General features: G+C 37.6%; 1 protein-coding gene across 1 annotated transcript in view; it reads right to left on the minus strand.

Moving 5' to 3' along the window:
* Positions 1–15,073, minus strand: part of DOCK2 (dedicator of cytokinesis 2) — a gene marked incomplete at its 3' end in the record, with an annotated part of 93,099 nt that extends 78,026 nt beyond the window's left edge. The window contains exons 1-13 of the mRNA XM_010021244.1: positions 15,016–15,073; positions 12,176–12,216; positions 10,409–10,464; positions 10,160–10,256; positions 8,557–8,705; positions 6,392–6,527; positions 5,034–5,188; positions 4,367–4,448; positions 3,747–3,882; positions 3,074–3,149; positions 1,992–2,068; positions 1,513–1,638; positions 544–668 (exon numbers count right to left, since the gene is read on the minus strand). Coding sequence (XP_010019546.1) covers positions 544–668; positions 1,513–1,638; positions 1,992–2,068; positions 3,074–3,149; positions 3,747–3,882; positions 4,367–4,448; positions 5,034–5,188; positions 6,392–6,527; positions 8,557–8,705; positions 10,160–10,256; positions 10,409–10,464; positions 12,176–12,216; positions 15,016–15,073 — 1,314 coding nt within the window. The remainder of the gene's footprint in view (positions 1–543; positions 669–1,512; positions 1,639–1,991; positions 2,069–3,073; positions 3,150–3,746; positions 3,883–4,366; positions 4,449–5,033; positions 5,189–6,391; positions 6,528–8,556; positions 8,706–10,159; positions 10,257–10,408; positions 10,465–12,175; positions 12,217–15,015) is intronic.
* Between the last annotated feature and the right edge of the window lie 5,233 nt (positions 15,074–20,306).

Genomic DNA, 20,306 nt, shown 5'->3' on the forward strand with positions numbered 1-20,306 from the left:
GTTAAAACACCCTAAGGAAAAGGCAAAAATTCCTAAAAATACAATTAGACAAGCAAAAAGACATTGTAAATATTTATGTTGTATATGCACAGTATCCACACTCCTCTGTTGTCACCAATTTAGTTATTAGCCATGTACTTCATTCAAGGGACAATGACACAGCCTTCCTGGCACAAATCGCTGGTTTGTTATATAGCAGAAATAGTACTTCTAACTTTTTAACAGCCAAATTGCATTCCTCTGGGAACTTCCACAAGAAGAACCCTGGAATAAGAGTGCAGATTTGTCAGAAACAGCATTTGTTCCTTGGCACAGCTAAGATAGATCATTTGATGGTATTTCTTGTTACAGTTTAATGCAAGACATTTATAGGACTTTAATAGATAGGCTACTTTAAACACCATAAAGCTTATCAGTCACAAGATGCCACACGTGAGGCAACTGTAAGTTTTTGCACAATGGTATTTTTATAAAAAATTCTGAGTTACTTCTAAAATGCAACCCATGTGTCTAAGTTCATCATACCTAAAAAAGAAAACTTACTGGCATCACTTTTCCTTCTTCATCACAGACACACATTATCACTTCCACATTTCTCTGAGTTGTTTTATTGTATTTATCAAAATCTCCATACAGCAATGTAATATAAATGTCATTTCTTATATCTCCTGCAAAAGAAATGGAAAGGTTAAAAAAAAAACACAATGAAAAAGCTGTGAGAGCACAGGGTAACCTGAACTTCACAAAAGTACCACTTCTTCTACGGTGAAACAGATCAAAATGTATTTATACATCTGAACTTCAATTTTCAGCTGTTACTCTTAACTAAGCAGATACTATGATGTGAAACGAACCAAATGAGAGTCCCCAAATTGACTCGAGGCAATTCTCGTCCTGCCCTGACACCTGCTGGTGAGGTGGCTAATGATGCCGTTACTGATTTTTCCCAGATTAACAGTTCCTTTTTGTGAGGAGGGATCTTCATATTTTAAGTTTCTCCTCTGAACTAATTAATATGCCTTTTAAAGGATTCATGATTCGACTTGAAGGGAGGCATGGGCTGTGTTGTGGGAGGTTTTGTTTGTTTTAACAAAGAAGTGCTGCAGACAGTGAATGTCTTGAATTGGAAAACATAAAAAAAATTAACAGATTGTGAACTCATATGTTTATTATTATTAAATGACAGTGATAAGTTGCAATAAAATAAGGTTAATTTAAAATTCAAGTAAGCATCCACCATAATCTATTTAGAAGACAAAAAAAAAAGCTATGTACAAGGAGCTGGGATTATCCCTTTCTGTTGCAATTTTGATTTTCTCTTTCAGTACTAGAAAATACTTTCCAAGAATTTAACTATTTTATACAAGCCTCTAATACTGGAACAAAACTTAACATGAAGAGTGCATTCAAAGTGGTCTCTGAGTTACCCATTACAGACTGCAGCTGATGCTTATTACCTGAGGGAATGGGGAAAAAAATCCATTCCTGTTACAGAACAAAACCACCTCCTACCTGGCATGATGATTTCAGGAAATCCTAGCTTTCTAGCAACAACTGTAGTTCTGTCTACAAGATGTGGATAGTCCTTTCTAGTTTGAGTCACATCTCCAACAAGCATTTTCACAGTTACCCAGAGACCTATTAAGAGGAAAACAACAACAAAGATTATATTTATGGTAAGGAAAAAAAAGAAACAAACAAACAAAAAAAAAAAATCTATCTTCAGATGATTGCCTCTTACACCCATTAAAATTGTGTTAACTCATTTCCTCCATTTTCTTTAGCTGAAAGTTCTATAAACCCAATGCTGTAGCTAGTAATTTAAATAAGGTACTGCAACAAACTCATGCTGCTTCACTTCCAGCAGAGTTGACTGACATCCATGGTGGAGCTACAGCTCTAACAAAGTCCCTCTCTAAAATGTAAACCATCTAAAATAAAGTTCCACAAAAAATACCTTGTTACTTAAAAACAAACAAAGTCTACTTTACCTTGTCCACCACTGTCTCCTTTTGATGCAGTGACTTTGCTTAGGAGACTGTGTAAAAAGTCATTCTCTGCCACCACCCTGTGGGAGAAACAATAATTTCTACTAGGAATTAAGCACTAAATATATTGAACCCATTCAGAACAGAAGTGATAAACAGGCTCACTCCACTTTGCTGTACTTGACCTTACTGTGATATATTCTGTAGTTTCATGATCTCTCACTCTGAGTTGCAGACCACTCATATCTAGCTTATATGTCCACTTAAGCGAAAAAGATTCAGTCAGCAGGTTTAGGAACAGCATTTTGTGATGGTGTCAACATGAAAGCTTATCATTTTGTAGGCATGCACAACGTGAGTGTATTTACCAACATGCCACTCTGATCCTGTTTGCCTGATAAGCAGCCTGACAAACAAATGAACTTAGAAAAATTTCAGCTACTTTTGCAACAAGAAACAAATTCTTACATGACAAACATGGTGGCTCAAATTTTTAACAAGTGAAACAATAGGACAGTGTGTCAGGCAGGGGTCTTGCAGAACTGAATTTATTCTCTGTTGGACATAGCAGCAGTGCTGTGTAGAATGCATAAATATGTTTCCAGTGAATACTGGCATGTGTCCATTTGATCTGCAAGTATCATAACCATATTGTTAGGCAGCTGGCCTGGCATTTCTTTTTAAAGACAGTTAATGTGTGACAATTCAACTCCCTTGTAACTGAAGCCCAATTTTTACACAGATTTTTCTCAAATCCAAAACAGAATCATGCACAAAGTACTAGTTATCCACATGTGTAAAGCTTTCTGTTGAGCCCATGTAACTATTTAACTTGGGTTTTGTTAAACAGGACATGGGACCAGCTGTCTGAAGGAGAACATTTATAAAAATATACATTCATTTAACATACTGTATAACCTCTGTTAAGTCTTAAATGCCTTTTAAAGCAATACTTAAATCATTAGCACTATTAAAAGGAAAAAAGATTTTTTCTGAAACATTTCATGATCTTTATAGCCAAAAACATATAGAAATATGTTTGTGTGTATAAAAACAAAAAAGAAAGATATCTGTGACTATCTTACGGGTGAAAGGGAATGAAATGCTGCTTTTCTTCGTCACTTTCAGCTTTTCCTTTTATGACATCTGTAATATCCATAACTAGAAAAGTAACAGAAAAATCATCAAAACATAATAACACCATGAAATAGCTCCTCTTCTCTCTGCATGGTGTACATGAACGTCCTCGTGCCTCTAGGTAAATAGAGATCTATTTTATTTTTTTTTCTCCACTAGCAAGCAGTGCAGCCCAATAGGGGTAGATTTTGGGGGCAGAACATTTATATACAAAGTCCACACTACAGACATGACATTGTGTAAAGGGAGAATTACTTCAGACTACTTTTGGTCTAATCCCATGAATACAGGTATGAGTGCATTGGTGGTGCTCTTGGGACACAGTTGCGGTTTTATTTCATCTGCAAAGAATTCTGCTGCTATCCTGTGGCACTGTTTTGGTTTGCTCTGCATAGCAGTAAGTATGAATTATTAGGAAAATAAATTAGAAAGCACATTTCTGACCTGAAAATGCTAATGTATGTGCAGTCTTTACGGCCTTAAAAAAAATCAAATACAGAAGATAACTGATATGGTAGTTTTGAATCTCTACCAAGACATGTCAGAATATTACAGTCCAGGGTTGAAAAGTATTACTTGGGTCCTATCTCAGATACAGTCAGCACAGGAGACATCAGTTACCTGCCACTCCAAAGGGTCGTCTTAGTCCTTGTGTGTATTTCTTTGAGTTACTGTCTCTGAGATCCATCCGTCCAACTCGGACTATTTGACAAACTAGATAAATTTTGTCTCGGCTAAGGTCTTTATTTCCAAGATCCTAAGATACAAATTAAAAGGAACTGAAGTATTAATTAGGCAGAACCAAGTTGTGGAATCTAAACAGGACCTCCAATAATAAACTGAGCCTCAGTAATCAATGGATTAAAAAAAAAAAAATTAAGAAAGAAAAACTCACACTCAAACTGAGCCCACAGAAAGGATGGAAAACCTGACAGTTTAAAGGTTGAAGAAAACATAAGGTAAGAAACATAGAGAAAATAGTAGCAATCAAGAGGTACAGCAGATAAAAATAATAATCAAGTAAACAGTAAAATTGTGATGCAGCAAATTGGTTTCAAGAAAGGTCACTGAAGCATTGTCATTGCCTTAAAGCATTCAGTGACTGGTCATCTTGTTCTGCTGCTAAGATGTCTTCTGCTTCCTTCTTCATCTTGCTCCATCCTCAGGAGTTCTGACAGTGACCACAGAGAAAAGACAAGCCAGTTTCCAAATATGAGTAAGATAAATGGGAGAACACTTACTGTGAATACTACTTTAAGATTGTTGAGCATGTCAATTTCCTTTGGAAAGCCTCTACTCCCCCATCTCACCAAGTAGTTCTCACTGTTTTGAAGATAAATATCTTATTGTCATGGGATTTAAAAATGCTTCCCTTTCACAGCACATTAAAACCCACAGTATGTAACAAAAGTTGCATAACAGGACAGTAGTCTCTGGTGATTGTTTAAATCTAATACCAGCCTAAATAGACAAGAAGAATGCTATACAAAATAACTTGAGGATAAGACAGAATGACACCTTTTTTGGAAGAAACATTACTGTCATCATAATCTGTTTGACAGGAATACTCAATAGAATCTTTATCTTTGAATTTTTAAGTTACTTCCATTTTATCCCCTTCCCTCCATTTCAGTACTTCATTCTGGACAGCCATCAAGAATAATCACTTAACTTTGAAGTGTTCTCAGGTTCCTCCAAAATTCTGAAATGCTCAATCCAGGAATTTCCTATCAAACTACTTGGGCTCCCTCACCTCAGAATTCTTTAATAGCCGCCAACAACTAGATTTGTCCACAATTCCCTTTCCTTTTGGTTCATATTCTCTGCATTACTAGCATGTTGGCACCTATTTTGCTTCATTTTGGCTAGCTCCTTTTGATACTCCTTTGCAATAAAAAGAAAGCTTACCTTATAATTGTTGATTTCTGTGGGTCATATAGTGACATAAAGAGTTCCGCATCCTCTCCAATTCGGCAAACAAAATTCCGCACAAAGACATACAGACTGTGGGTGGGGGATGAAGACATTCGGGAGTATGATGCATAATCTGGTTGATCCTTTGCCTGCTCAGAAGAAGGAAAAGAATTAGCTACATTATTACCACTTGTAAAGAGAAAATGTATCAAGCTGTCCCTACAGAGGCAAGCCTAAGTCTGAAAGAGGTTTTGTCCGAACACAGTAGGATATAGCAGAAAGACTACTATCCACATCATGATAGGGTTTCAGTATGCTGGGAGCACTAGCAAAAGAAAATACACCTCTTTGAAGAGGAAACGAATAACATGCTGAGATAAGGACACAGCTGAGCAGGTTCACTGTCTCTGAAATAGGCTCTTAAATTCTACCTACATCCAACTTTAACCACCAAGCAACAGCTACTTAATGTTTGATGTCCTAAAGCTCTTTTTACACATTTTTAAAACAAGTCTACACAATCTGTTTTGTTTTCCTTATATCGTCAGTTAATGACATTTTGGTGTCTGGGAAACAAGACTTCTTCAGTGACACTGATGAGAACAACTCATAAGGTGTTTTCCAGCGATCTGACATGGGCATTATTCAAGTGTCACAACAGCCCAACTTTTTTTGAGTGTTTTACTTGCTTTATTACAGTTTACCCTCTTATGAATCCAGGAAAGAACTCAAGTATCTTACAAATCCCTGAATAGATTTAATATAGACAAAGGTTAAGGAAGTCTAGTCACCTGCTCTGCATTGTAAATTGTATGCACTCATCAGCTTTGCTTAGGCATGCTAACTTCTGGTGTCCACAAGATTATGCTGAGTTCACCTGAGTTCCTCATTAATAAGCTTAAATTCTTCAACTCCATCAGACTAACTAACAAGCAGCAACATACAGCAAACAGTTTGTGTTCTCACAAGATCTTCTAAGAAAGAGCTTTGGTTACTCACAGCTTGAAGGCTGAACTCCAAGCACGTAACTATTCACTATGTGAATCAGCCTCCTGAGTAGCCCACAGATAGAGTGAGGAAAAGTATTTCCATTTAGGAGCCCAATAAAGGATTTAGAAGCTGCTTTAGAAACAGACTTTCATCCTAACCCACAGCCTGAATCCAGTGCATAAATGCAGCTAAATCAGTTTGAGGCTTAGCCATGCTTATAACAAATGAATGTGATTTTACTCTTAAGTCAGAGGCAAAAGTTTCCACTAGGTTTCAGGGTAGGTTACAACCTTCAACCCTTGTACTGGATTTTCATTTTGCTTTTACCCATTAAAGTGATTAAGTTTACCAGTCATTCCTACCATTTCCTCCTTAATTCGCTCAGTGATTTTATTAGTTGCTTCTTCATGTGCATGAAATAGGCTGATGACATTGGTTTTATCTGGATCCAAGATATTTCCATCTTCGTCTCTAACTATCAGATCTAGCTCAAGTATTCTGTGAAAATACAAAGGGCATAAAGGCAGGATTATTTCCTTCTATAAAAATAAAGCTTAGAAATGGAATGCACAAGGACCTGCTTTGAGGTTTAAGTACATGCAACAGCATTTCACTGAAGAAAAATTAACTGAACCCAATGATATTCTTTTCAAGCTGTTGTACAGTATTTATACATTTTAGGAATTTACAGTAATGTCACAAAAGCACTTAAATGCCTCTCACATAAAGTAGATACACCATGTTCAGTGACTTCAGTCTTCATCTCTTTTGCTTTTTAACATGTAACCTTTGCAATCAAGATGTGTAGGTTTTTCCTGTTGCCTTCTGTTTTTCTGTTGCCCTCTTACACTCCCAGTCCTGTTACTTAACTCGTATGCTCTGTTTTTTTTGCTCTCATACAAACTATGCCTTTTTTCCTTCCACTCTTCCCCCACCCCAGCATTAAAAACCTCAAGTCTTACCTCCATATGTCCTACGCATTCTTGTCCACAGTGTCTTAGTGTCACCTCAGTCAAGAGATACCTTTCTTGCCTATCCAGGATCTCAGTCTTTCATGCCCCTCTAAAATCAGGCTGCTTCATGCCAGATGGTACCTTTCACAATTTCTAAAAGGTACTGGCTGCCCTTCTGGCACTGCTAATGTTGTTTAAAACAGTCTGTATCAGACTGCAATCCACCTTCATCACCTTACATGATTATCCACAACCTCTCCTGGTCTGGTGTTCAATCTCCTCTTCCACAATGACCCATTCAGCCTCCACTGTCATTTCCCTTTATTCCTTCCCCACAGTGTTTCCTTCACACATCACATCTCATACCCACACTTTCTCACACTTACAAATATTATGCAACTTGCACTTTTCCTCTATACAATCCCAAGCCATTTTAAATATCTCCTCCATCCCTACTCCTCTGAAAGAACAGCTTATTGTCTCATAATTTAGAAAGACGACTATGGAAAACAGATGTCTGAGAGAAAAGTAATGTTAGTGTTGGCTTAATCAAAGCTAGGCTTCCTTGACTAGAGCATTTCAAAGTCAAATCTGTTTGGAGTGACCATTCAGCTCCACATAGCATAGCAGGATACATGTATTACCACAGTGTGTTCTGCAAGAACACGATTCACCAGAAATCTGTGCATCCAAATCACAGTGAACAAATTGACAGTTTCATAATGTCTCATGGTCATTGTTTATGTCTGGCCACAGGTAGCTGAAGACTTTCAGCTGCATAAGCCTTCAGGTCACAATAACCACAGCCACTTGCAACAGCTAAGTACATTGTATAAGTAGATTCCAATGCCTTTGTAGGCTATGTTCCTAGTTATATTCCAATGCTATGAAGATTTGTATACTAAGCTCTCTCTCCCCCTTTATCATATGGTGGAACACCACTTGCCCCTACATAGTCCCCTTTTTTGCCTAAAATGTGTTGTATTGCAGTGACTTTTCATTGGCAAGAAACAAAGAATTTTGTCAAATAGCTACTCTATCCCTGGGAGTTTCACTTCTATTACCAACACCAGAGTTCTGCCTGGAAATTCACTAGTAAATTGGGGTGAGGGTGGTGGTGTGGTGCCTCTAGCAAAGGCTCTGTACACCACACTTCTGCTATTCATCCACCACACTAAGGTCTCTCGGCACCACTTTTGAAGTGGTAGCCTAACACTACTGGTGGTAGGCTGTGTTTGTGAAAGTTGGAAAAGTTTTGGGTCCCGAGTACACTGATGTTATATGTATATAAAAGCAAGTTATCTGACCTCCAATCTTTATAACTGGCAAACTCATATATCTGTAGTTAAATAAATGAATATTTTGAGAAAGCAATTCCTGTGGGAAGCCTCAACATGGTATTTACTATTATCACAGGAATAACAGGGAGAAGTTTGGAAAGGACTATTCAATATGTCTATATCTTGCACTAATGAGTTATAAAACTGCAAAGAGGAAAACTTGATCATCATCTCTGTTCTAGCTGGCTGCTTTAAAATAAACCATGTTTTCCAGAAGTAATGTATGCCACTTACTTGTTACCATAGTCAATTTTGGAGGTGACTTTCTGTTTGAGTTCTTTGAGCTCATCTTTTGGCAAAGTCCCAGACAGAAGCTGTGACCGCCACTCCATGAGGTCATACATCATGGACTGCACCTGCTGGAACTGCTCCTTCTTGTTTGTCTAAGATAGAAAAGAAAACAGTAGGTTTCAAACTTAATGTTGAAGTGAATCATGGGTCTTGACAATTCAAGTATGTGTCCTATTTAATGCTAAGTGGTTGTAGGAGCAAGAATTAGGCTAAGTACTAAGCCTGGCTTCTTTTCTCCTCTCATCCCACAAATTTTTGAAGGACAGGACCTTTATGTGACCATAAAGAAATTCCATGAAACGTAAACAGTTTGTATGGGGATAGGAAATTACATTGTTGTGGGTTTAATTGTGCTATTTTAAAATGCATTAACTAAGTCTCAACAAGAGAATACATTATAAAAGCAATTTAGGTCTGTATGAGATAGTGATAAGAACACTGTGGTATTAATACATTCAAGAGAATAGTGAGAGAATGCATAGAAGTCACTAAAGCAATACCAGCATCATTCACAGAAACATTAAAAGTTTTAATTGTTGACTTTAACAAGAGGAAGACTCAGAAGTGACATATTTCAGAAAATATATTAATGAGGAAATAACACCCATATTCAAGATTTCTTTGCCCTAGCAGAGAAAAAGCAAAATCCAAGGCTAGGATCCTGGAGCAGCCAGGACTAGTTGTTGAAACAGGTTAGTAGAAGAGACTGCTCAGGTACTAGGGAATTCACCATCTTTTGATGTTTTTGCAGTCAACGCTTAATGACTTTCTGGCCATCATGCTTAGGTTAAACAAGTCACTAGAATCAGTAGAGATTAATGTAGGGATACAACAAGCAAAATAAAACAGATAAATCAAAAATAATGCATTAATCACTTCTAAGTTCCATACTACACTGTGGACATTATAAGCATATGCAAAAGACCACCATGAGTAGAGGTTGCTTGCTTACAAGGAAAACAGATGCTGATGCGGTGGCTCTTTTGAGTAATACCTCCAAATTCATTGCACTTTTATGTATTGGTAAAAGTGCTCACAGGAAAAGAAAAAACGGTTTTCTCCAAGGTGGAAAAGAAAAAGTTTTCTTTACAAAGTGTAGGTTAAGATACTGAAAGTAAAAAGTCTAACTTCTCGAAATTGCCTGTCATTAATAGCTACACACTTCCACTACACACTTCAACAACTTTTGTTCTAACATTCAAGAACATTGTGATTATTTTTCAAGTCCATTTTAGTTATGTTTGATGCTCTATCTTGAAACTTGTCAACTCTAAAAAGAGCAATTATGAAAAGTTTATAATGTACAGGATACTCAGGGTTTGAACTAAAGGCATGCAGTTACACTGCTCCTCGGCAGTAAACCAGCCCTTTCATTTTAAGCCATTGAAGAAAATGGTAATCATCTAAGCAGTGATGAAGAAGCAACTGCCTAAATCCTCCCAGATCCTGCCCTGCATCTAAGAAAAGACACCAATTTGAACAAAACCTGAAGATGCATGAATAGGACTAATTACCAGACCACACACAGCATGCAAATATGTCATACCACATAGAGCTGTTTCCAGATGCTTCCCCATTCCCAAAGGGTAGTGGTAACTTCTTGAACTAGAGGGATTTCGGCAGGTATTATGTTTTCTGAATGTCTAGAAAGAGAAGAAATTCTAACACAATGAAAATGAAAAAAGTATCTGAGTTTCATGGGTTTATATTATAGTTACTGTGTTTAAGGCATATAAATCCCTTTAAAGTCATTCTTTAGCAGGTAAGATCCTTAATGTAATAAAACGTTAAATACCTTTTCTTTTCGACTGGAACTTCCTTGATGTGGATGAAAGATTTAGGAAATATTCCCTGTTGAAGGATTAAAAAAAGTATACACATTTGTTCTCCAAGAGCTTTTAGGGAACAACCATGACTAATCTCCAAATTAACTGCTGTCTATCTAGCTTTCTGTCCAGATAGATGCATTTGTTTGACAGACGAATAGTAGAAGTTTTGTCCTATCCTTTTCTGCAAACATAAAATGCATAGAATTACATTTCTCCATAAGAAATGTCATCTTCCACCCCCTCATATCCTCCCCCAGAAAACAATAGATTTAAACAGTAGTTCAGTGAAATCTTACAAAATTAATAATACTTCTTAAAACATGTAATGCATGTTGACCTTGAAACCCTCTAGCAATATTAAGAATTAGTTGAAAGGAAGTGGTTAGTACTGTTAAATATTTTCCCTTTTTAGTTTCAGATTAAATTTTAATCTATTAAAATACAAATTTTAATTAGAAATAACAGCTACAGCATTTTGAGCCAAAAAAAATCTCAAAGGAGTATTTAAAACACAGCTGTACAGGACAGGATGGGGAGCCATTCCCTCATATCCACCCTCAAGTATTGCAGATCAAGCAGCTGATAACTACTTTGGGTAGCTTCCATTAAATACTACGTTGCAACAAGAACTTATGGTGAACTCCCCTAGGACTAGCCTGGCTTCCACCTCATTTCTGATGAGCTAGTACACCTTATTTGCTTGCTTCCATTTCTGTGCAGTTGTATTGGAGCTCCTAGAACATGAGAAACAACAGGTAGAAGCCTGGAGAACAGTTATTCATTCCTCTGTCATTTAGGACGTGCAGTGATTGAGCAGTGAAATGAAACAGTAAATCAAGCATCTAATACTTCTGAAAGGAAGCTAGAATATTTTACTGTCACATATAGTTTGAAAATGGACACAAATTAGTTACTCTAAGTTAATGCAAATTATTAATACCTACACTGAATACAGAATAAGAAAAAGAGGAAAGGCAAAAGACTACTCTGATTTTTTCTGATGCATATTCTCTGCCAACAATGGTCCGTCTGTTCCTCAGATACCACTTTTTAAGAGATTGTGAAGGTTTTGTACATCCTTTTTCGAGGCTACAGAGATGCAACTTCCACCAAACATTTTTACTTTCATGTAGGCCTGAGTCTCTAACTTGAAATGCCTTTACAGTGCTGCACCCTAAAAGAATCTGGTACTAAGAGCAAGTTTCAAAAGAAATGCTTTTCTTCTAGAAAAGTACATTTGAAACTAAAAAGTAATTTTCTTGCTACTTAAGCCAGGAGTCATCATACACAGGGTAAAAACGATTCATTTGTGGCTTTCTATCTTTAGGAGTAAGAATACAGATTTTTTATTCATATGATTTTTACATATATTTAAGAATTTAAGTCTCATGGAAGTTGTTCATAATGAATGTAGCCTAAAGAATCCTTAGAAAAAAGTGCAGAACCAGACACATATAGGAGCAAATTCACTCAAAAAGTTATTTCAAATGATGTCTTCCTCAGTATGTTAACCTGAAGGCACAGTAACATTGTCTTAATTGATCTGCTTCTCCCAGTCCTTCTAATATTTACCAAGATTGTCCACGACAAATGCTGATCATTCTATTCATCTTGAAAAGAAAGAGCTGACTTCAGAGATCAGATGAGGACTATCTGACAAGAGATACTAATAAAAACCTTCATGGGTTAATTCCTTAAAAATAGTCTCATAGAAATGAGCAGCATAATCTTACCTCTGATCCTTTATGTCTTACTAGATAACCCTTGTACCAACCTAGAAAGAAGGAAGAGTGCACTTAGTGTGACAGAACACATGCACGAAAAAGTATATTAGAAAGTCATGGGGTTTGTTTCATATAGGAACTATCTAGCATAGGATGTTTAAAAATTAATAGTTCAAAACTACACAGATGAAAGTAAATTGAGTGTCAGGCAGCATGTTAAGCATGACTTGCACATTAGCAAGTATTATTATATGGTCTACTTTCAAGTCTTGCATAGTAAGCACAGACAATCTTACACAGAATATAATACCCCCACACTCACATTAGAAAAAGGTATGATAAGCTGTTTTGTAATGCAACATATGACATACACATATATATCTCTCTTAACCAAGATCACTCATGATACTGGATAGCCCATGAAGCTCTTCCAATTGTGTTCTAGGTGTCCTACTAATCCAACACAGTACATGGTAGTTATATATTCAGCTTTCCTGAATGTAAGAACAGGCCATGTTTCTGCTGTGAGGAATTAGAGCTTCTGGACTTATCTCAAAAGTTACTCCTAGTGTAAAGTTCAAGATAGAACCTCAAGAAAATGAAGGGCTATTATGGGGCTCCTACTCCATTCATAACTAGGAACCCCTTCTGAAAGAAGAGTGCACTATTGCAGTAGTGTCAGTTAAAATACTAGTTCAGGCTTTGTTCCATCTGTGCCCCAGTTCAGTCACAATAAATATCTACAAAGAACATAAAACGAAGAGTTCACCCTTACTGAATTACAGCAGAAGCCACATTCCATCGTGAAACATTACCTACACAGCAGCAGTATTCAACTCTGCTGAATGTTTCTTCTATTTCATCCAAAGCAAGCATTTTATGATGAAAAGTATACATTTTCTGGTATAGTTTCATGAACAGATATTATCTTTTCCCCTACCACCTTTTCTCTCTCTTTGTTTCTAACAGGTATTTCAGCCATGCAACCAAAGCATAAACAAAGAAATCTCAAACCCCAAACAGGCCTATGAGAAAGGCAATGTTGCAAGACTCAGGAGAATCACTGACCTCAAAAACAGACTCCGAATTTTTCTCAGGTTTCTCAGCACTGTTTTTTGTGGGGTTTTTTTTTTTCCCCAGTATCTTCTCAACAATAAAATTCCTACATATTTCTAAAACTGAATTATTTACACAGTCTCCAATTTACATCCACATGTGTAAAATCTATTTAATCCCATTTGTTGTTACTGCACATGTATGTTCTGGGCATATTTTGTGCATGCAAAACAAACTAAAATAGCATGGAAAATAAGCGTAGGAAAAAACCTCTTACTATTGGTCACTCTTCAGCTGCAGCTCATAGCATATTTCTTAAGATACCTGATAAAAGATAACTTACTGGCACGATGCTAAACATTCCACTTCTTCATTGGCAAATGTATTGCATAACGCAAGCTGTGACATTGCATGTAAAGGGCAGAAGATTCAGAAAGGCCTTTTAGATAAAAAACCACCACAAGATCACCACTCAACTTGCTAGGCCGGGCTGACAACAAAGGTACCGGATACAGAAACCTGGAATGCTGTTTCTGCCATTAACAGAGACAACACTGGGATGAGGAGGTTACTGGATTACCAGTGTATTCTTTCTTAGCCAAAATGCTCAGATGGAGGCTTACAGAATTATGCAGACCTTTCATTTTTAGGAGAGGACACAAGTATTATGACAGATATGCATCTATTAACTAAGCGTCTAGTGAGCGACATCGACATTTTCACTGATACTTTGAGACACTGAATTTCTCTTAGAAACAGAAGAGGAAGAAGCATGCTTCTGCTCCCTAAAACATGGAAGATATGGTTTCTCAGATGCTTTTCTCTCTAACACTTTGTTGTTTCCATGCAAGCTAGAGCCCTGTGAAGTGAAATGGGCTGGGCTTAAAAGTGCCTTTCAGCACAGAGCTCTCTGTAAGTGAATAGTGCACCAGCTGGCCTGTCTGTTTTAACATAACTACACTTAATAAGATAGCACTGACAGGACAGTGCAAGTAAGTTGATGATTTTACAATTCATTTTGCAAAGCTTGAGGCACTTCATAATTTATATTTTTAACTCTCAGTCAAGCACATAACTGCAGATTGAAAATGAATTACTATTACACTGGACATTTGAAGATACCTGTTGAGTTAGTAGTAATTGCACCCTGTTGCTTTCTACTTATAAGAACTTTAGTAACTGGGGCAGACTTGGAAAAGAATTCAGTAACATTGTGAAAGTATAGATCAAGTCTAGCACTACAGCATCAACAGTGAATTCAGCTTCACAAAAGCACAAAGCTACATAAGTCTGGACCCGCATACTGACTATCTGTCATGCATGACTTGAACTTACGTTGTTTAGCATGTTCTGTAAGCTGGATGCTTTTCAGAAATGTTTCTATCATGCTGACCTACACACTACTTTAACATACCACACTTCCATCTTCTGCTATAGGATGATCAGGGTGCTGAATATTTCCTATCAACAAATATTTAGTTTAGAGACAAAAATGCACTCCACTAAAATGTCGATCAAATCTACTGTAACTCCTATCAGGTATATTACAGCTGCATGAACTTCACAGACTACTTGATGACTTCCTCATTCAATAACAGCTTCCCAAAAAAGCACATGTACTGTAACTTTTCTGATTTTGGCTCTCCAGAAATTAACAGGTTCCTCCTCAAAATACACCACCACCATTACAAATAAGAGCATTAGATGACTACTTATGCAACATGGAGAATTGCTAAGAAGTAAAAGGGTTAAGTTACTCAGATAAACCTATAGCTTGGAGACAACTGACTTACCTTCACAGGACTCCAAGATATGGACCACATCACCAATCTGTAAAGTCAGTTGTGGCATTCAAATTGTATATAGCTGAAAAATTAAAGGATGAAAATAACATTTTTCAATACATCCATAAACTGGAGTTAAACTGAAAGCCACACATTGTTACTAAAATTCTGACACACTAGAATAAACAAAGGGGATCATAATTCTATCAAGAAGTTTCATCTGTTACTATTACCTAATCTTTTTTCTTATGAAAATGCGAAGGTGTTGAAAACAGCCAATGCTGAAAACAAACCAACCTGCATACACATAAAACCAAACTGTTCTTCATAACTGCTCTGCACAGGATTTAAGAGCACCTAATTGGACACAGGTCTTCAATATATACATGTTCATTGCGCTGGAGAATTGTCAGTCCAGTGCACAGTTTACAGGAATTTATCGCTACACTGGTGAGAAGGGGCACAGACATGCATAAAGAAACTGAATTTACTGAGTTCTTTCATGGGTTTAGATGCTTCATCTTAACATGAAACTGTGTTTCATACGGAAACAAGCAGCAAGTTTCATAATCTTCTGCACTTAATCACTCTGAAAAGATCACGGGAGCAGTGGATTTTAAGAGTGTTCTAATCAGCAGCTTATCTACATGTGGTTAAAAAACAGACAAGTTTCAGAGAGATTTCAAGAACATTAGCTTCTTTACCAGCTCTTACACTCCAGGGCTACAGGATGTGGGCTGCCCTGGTAAGCATTTGTTTCTGTATATTTTTTCTTCATGGGCATAGTTACAGACTTTTACAGGAGCATTACAGAGTAGAAGTGGTTATCGAAGCTAGCATCACACAGGGAAACTGATTCAAATACATAAGCCTGAACCCATGATTAAATTGTCCAGGTAGGTACAGTACACTGGCTGGTAAACATGACCTCTGTTGTTCAGTAGAGACAACAGTCAGCAGTTTGCTTCCTTTTCTCATGACAGTGCCCCAATCCACAGACACAGAGCATTCAAACATAGATAATTCTGGGCCTACCTTTAGTATATTCCTAAATACCTTTTGCTCACCTGTCCCCCCTGGCTTCTAAAGCATGGTATTCATTTCTGCTAGGCCAAAATGTATGCTAATGACACATTTTACTTAAAATTACGGTTAAAGTCACAAATCCAATTGCCTTTCATAAAAATTCCTCAGGTAGGAGGGTAGAGCTAATCACATTCATCCTCTTCACTTGTTCAAGTTCCATAAATTTTCTCATTTCTTTTGCCATCATTATATTTATTATATTTCTTGAACAGAAATAGGAAGGAATTTCAGATTTAATTAAGAGGCTTATTGGACCAAAAGTAAGTTGTTATTTTTGTTGACATGAAGAGACCTTCCTACCAGTTTCTCCTCCTGACTGGGCAGAGCAGGGCTTCAGTCATTAAACTAATGAGGAGGGAGGAGGGGAAAAAAAAAAAAAAAAAAAAAATAGGAGGAAAACAGAATTAACTGAAAAGTGAGGCTCTGCGGTCCAGATTCAGCCATTCATTCAAGAGAATCTTGAAGCTGCCTTCTCATTGATCCACAGAGAACTGCCTGAGCTCAACACAAATGTGAATTCAGTGTAGATCTGTATGGTGGATGTGCTGACTGGCTTCCTTTCCCTAGCCTTGACACAGATTTCAAGAACTGGAAGATGGCAAACAAGCCTCCCATACTTCATAAGATATTTCCACCAGAGTGTTTTGGGGGCATGTGAGTGCTCTTACTATTTTCTTGAAGTGTCCATACAAATGAAGATCACTGTTGACTAGAAGCTACTTTATATTTCAAAACTTATGCTGCTCTACTTCCAGGTGTATTGATCTCAAAACACAGATGCAAATCACCAAGCCATATATTCACATTGCATATTGGGTTTGTGCTCTTAAAACCTTCATTTAACAACAAGGGAAGTGGCTGTACCAGCTCAGACTTTTCTAAATGAGTAAGTGGAAACTTGAGAGAGATTTGACTGTAGATTTTGGATTATTTGGTAGGATGAGTTTCACAGATTCCTTTACAAAGTTTTAAGCTATAGACCTATCCAGACATTTTATTGCAAGAAATTATCTCTCAGATACCATTGCAAGACTCTATACTAATACCATCAGCTTACAGCCAGCTGTATTATGTACAGCACCAGACAGCTTGACTATCACATCTGCTGGTTTTGAATTAGGAACTGTGAGACAAAATTTGACTATTACATCCAGTTATGGCTCTTGTCAGCTGCGACTGATATCATTTCCTTTACAAACTCTGACCCTCTTACACTGCAAGTGTCACTCCAGAGTTCAGCAGTCAAGAGGAGGGTTCCTTTCCACCCACCCTCTTTTGAGATCTATGTGATTGTGTGGGTGCATTTTTGTGCACTCACACAAACACATATTTCATTTATTTGCTCTTCAGAAGCAGTATGTGAAAAACGCGTATGGACTTAAAGTTTTGGGTAGGATGCTTACAGTAACTGTTTGTTTGTTTTTAAATAAATTCTCCAGGCAGTAGAAATAAAGGCCCCTTCAAATCACACCGAAGAACTTTCTATCACTTCACTCCCTGGCATCCTCTCTCCCAGCCATAAACACAAAGTGGGACAGTATCCTCGAGACATAGAAGGTGGCCTGCTTGAAGACCCCAGCATTTATTCTAAATCCCAGAGCAATTACTGGCCTCAGGAACAACTAATGCCATGTCAGCAAGATTAGCGGGAGAGATTTGGACAGCATATGCCAGCATATACCCTGCAGCCAGCATCAAACTAAGATGTTCTCATCAATACCGTATCTGTCCACAGATGTTGTCACATTCTCCCAGAATGGCACAGACAATGTCCAGGAACACCAGCCTTAAGACAATCTTTCTAAATATGGGCTTCACAGGTCATTGAGAGTACAGTTTAGCAAATTTGCGACTCGATCAGCTCTTTTTAGAGCTCACCATAACTTCAGTGGTAATTTTACAGCAGGACACACACACACCACACAGAAAACAAAACGAAACAAAACAAAAACCCCAATGCAAACCCTGCTTTGGTTCTAGGGGTTTGGCTTAACTCTCTCAGGAGTGAGCTGGAAACCAGCACACCTCAACAACATTGCTTCAGAACAAAAGCCTAAAGAAATACTAGGTCAAACTGTTGCTAGAAAAGATTCTCCAAACTGCTCAAACAAAAGTGGGATTTGAATTACACCTCAGGAAGATGGAATTGTTCTTGTTCAGGCAAACAAGACCTGTTGTAAAGAGAGTTACTTTAAGAAGCTTCTGCGTCTGATTCCGCTACCACTCTTACATTCAGCCCCCCAGAGCATAAGTGAAGACATCTACCTGTATCCATCCCAGCAGCAAAAAAGGACTATGAAGGTTGAAGAAAACTCCTGTTTGCATTTCATTCTAACATATCTATTAAAGCCAGGGTTGTCAGATATTATATGCACATCACTCCCACTATATATAGATGCATGAATGCTGATCACTACATGCATGGCTATGAAGCCTGTTTCATTAAGCCACACAGGTATGTACAAGTTTTCCAAAGTGGAGTAGTGAAAAACCTGTAGAGCACATTTCACAAGACACAAGGTAAATGAAACAGTCTCACACTGTTCAGAGGAAGATTCCTCTTAAGAATTAAGAATTAAATTCGAACAACCACAAACTAAGACAGAAGAACAGTTAACACTTTGTAATTTAGATTATATGCCCTCCATTTAGAAGATGACAAGTGGGGGAAAATGGATTAAGAATCATACTTTGTACCTCATTTGGGAAGATTCAAACACAAAACTCTCTAAAAGACCTCACAGAAATCCGGGTAACAGAATCCCTTCCTCAAAAAGCTAGCTCCCCTCAGTATTTATGTACTTTAAAACCCCAGATTCCGGATATTTACATGGTGAGACTGTAAGTCACTGCAAAATGGGAATGGTGAGTAAAGAAAATCCCACAGACATGCAAAACTGAATCCATTTTTTATCCTGATCTTCCTACCTGTCTTTCCTGCCCATTTTCCTTCATGTGAAGACCTTGCCCTGGTCTTCATAAGAAATACAAGCATTGTCTCATTTTTGAGACTCACCTTGTAGTAATAAGCCACATTTCAAGTTGGTTTCCTTGGCTACTTTCCATCTGTCCGCTTAAAAAGAATTAGAAACAACGTTGCTGAGGCATAGGTTTGCTCAACCAGCAATTCATTTCACATTACTGTAACAGGAGGAGTATCTGGAATGATTTCTATGTAATAACTCAAAGAGTTTTGCTTATTCAAACACCTCCAATGAATAGCCTCAGCAAGAATCCTGCTCCTGGGTAGTAATGTTTCCTTACAGATCAATTCTTTGTGTTCAGTTACATTTTCTTCTCATAAAAACAGTGTGAAATCACTCAGCAAGATCACGTACAAGCTTTGTGTGAAGATAGTATGCAGTCCTAACAGGATTTCTTGACTTCTGGAAAGAAACCTATAAAATTTGTATTGCAGTATTGTAACTCTCAAAGAGCCACATGCTATCATGAACATGACAGGGACACACTTCTGTGACTGTTTCACAAGTCAAGGCATGGACCAAAGCTCACGATGGGGTAGAGGCTGATTTCATTTATTGCAAATCACACTCAGCGAAGGGTAACTCTACATTTCTCAGACGAGAAGCCGTTACCTCAGGTAGTAGTTGAATACAGGTTTCTTCCTGTGCTTGATCTTCGGGCCAGATGGAGGTTTTAGCTGACTTGAGCTACTTATTTTCCTTCTTAAGCAAAATAAAGCCAGTATGGATTATAAGAACCAGCAAGTTCTAACATACCCAACTAGTTATATGACTATACTGTTTCTGACTCTTTACCTTTTCATAGAAAACAGTAGCATGGTTCTTATTCTTACAAGTCTGTTCTCCATAAAGAGTATTTAATGGTGCTTTTTCCTTTCATGAAAAACAGTGGATTAAGAGATTCCTTTCCCAGCTTTGTCTTCATCTTACTTCAGTTTCCCTTTCATTGTTTCCCAAGCAGCTAGAACAGTCTGTGAAGTTCAAGAGTTACATTTTATGCAGTAGGCAACTTACTCTGAACAAAGCTCTGCCTCCCTTGCAGCTCAACCTCGTTCAATTTCAGAGTCATCTTCAAAGGTCTTCAGCAGATGAAATCAGACCAGCCAGTTACAGCCGTTGGGTCTCAGGCTGAGCATATGCTTTGCTACGGTTTCAAAGAACTCACTGACTCCTCTCCTCTCCACAATGTAGGCTTCAAATCAACCATTTAATAGCCATTTTCTGGTTCAG

Source organism: Nestor notabilis, unplaced genomic scaffold (assembly GCF_000696875.1).
Source record: "Nestor notabilis isolate BGI_N333 unplaced genomic scaffold, ASM69687v1 scaffold2179, whole genome shotgun sequence".
Classification (NCBI taxonomy): Eukaryota; Metazoa; Chordata; class Aves; order Psittaciformes; family Psittacidae; genus Nestor; species Nestor notabilis.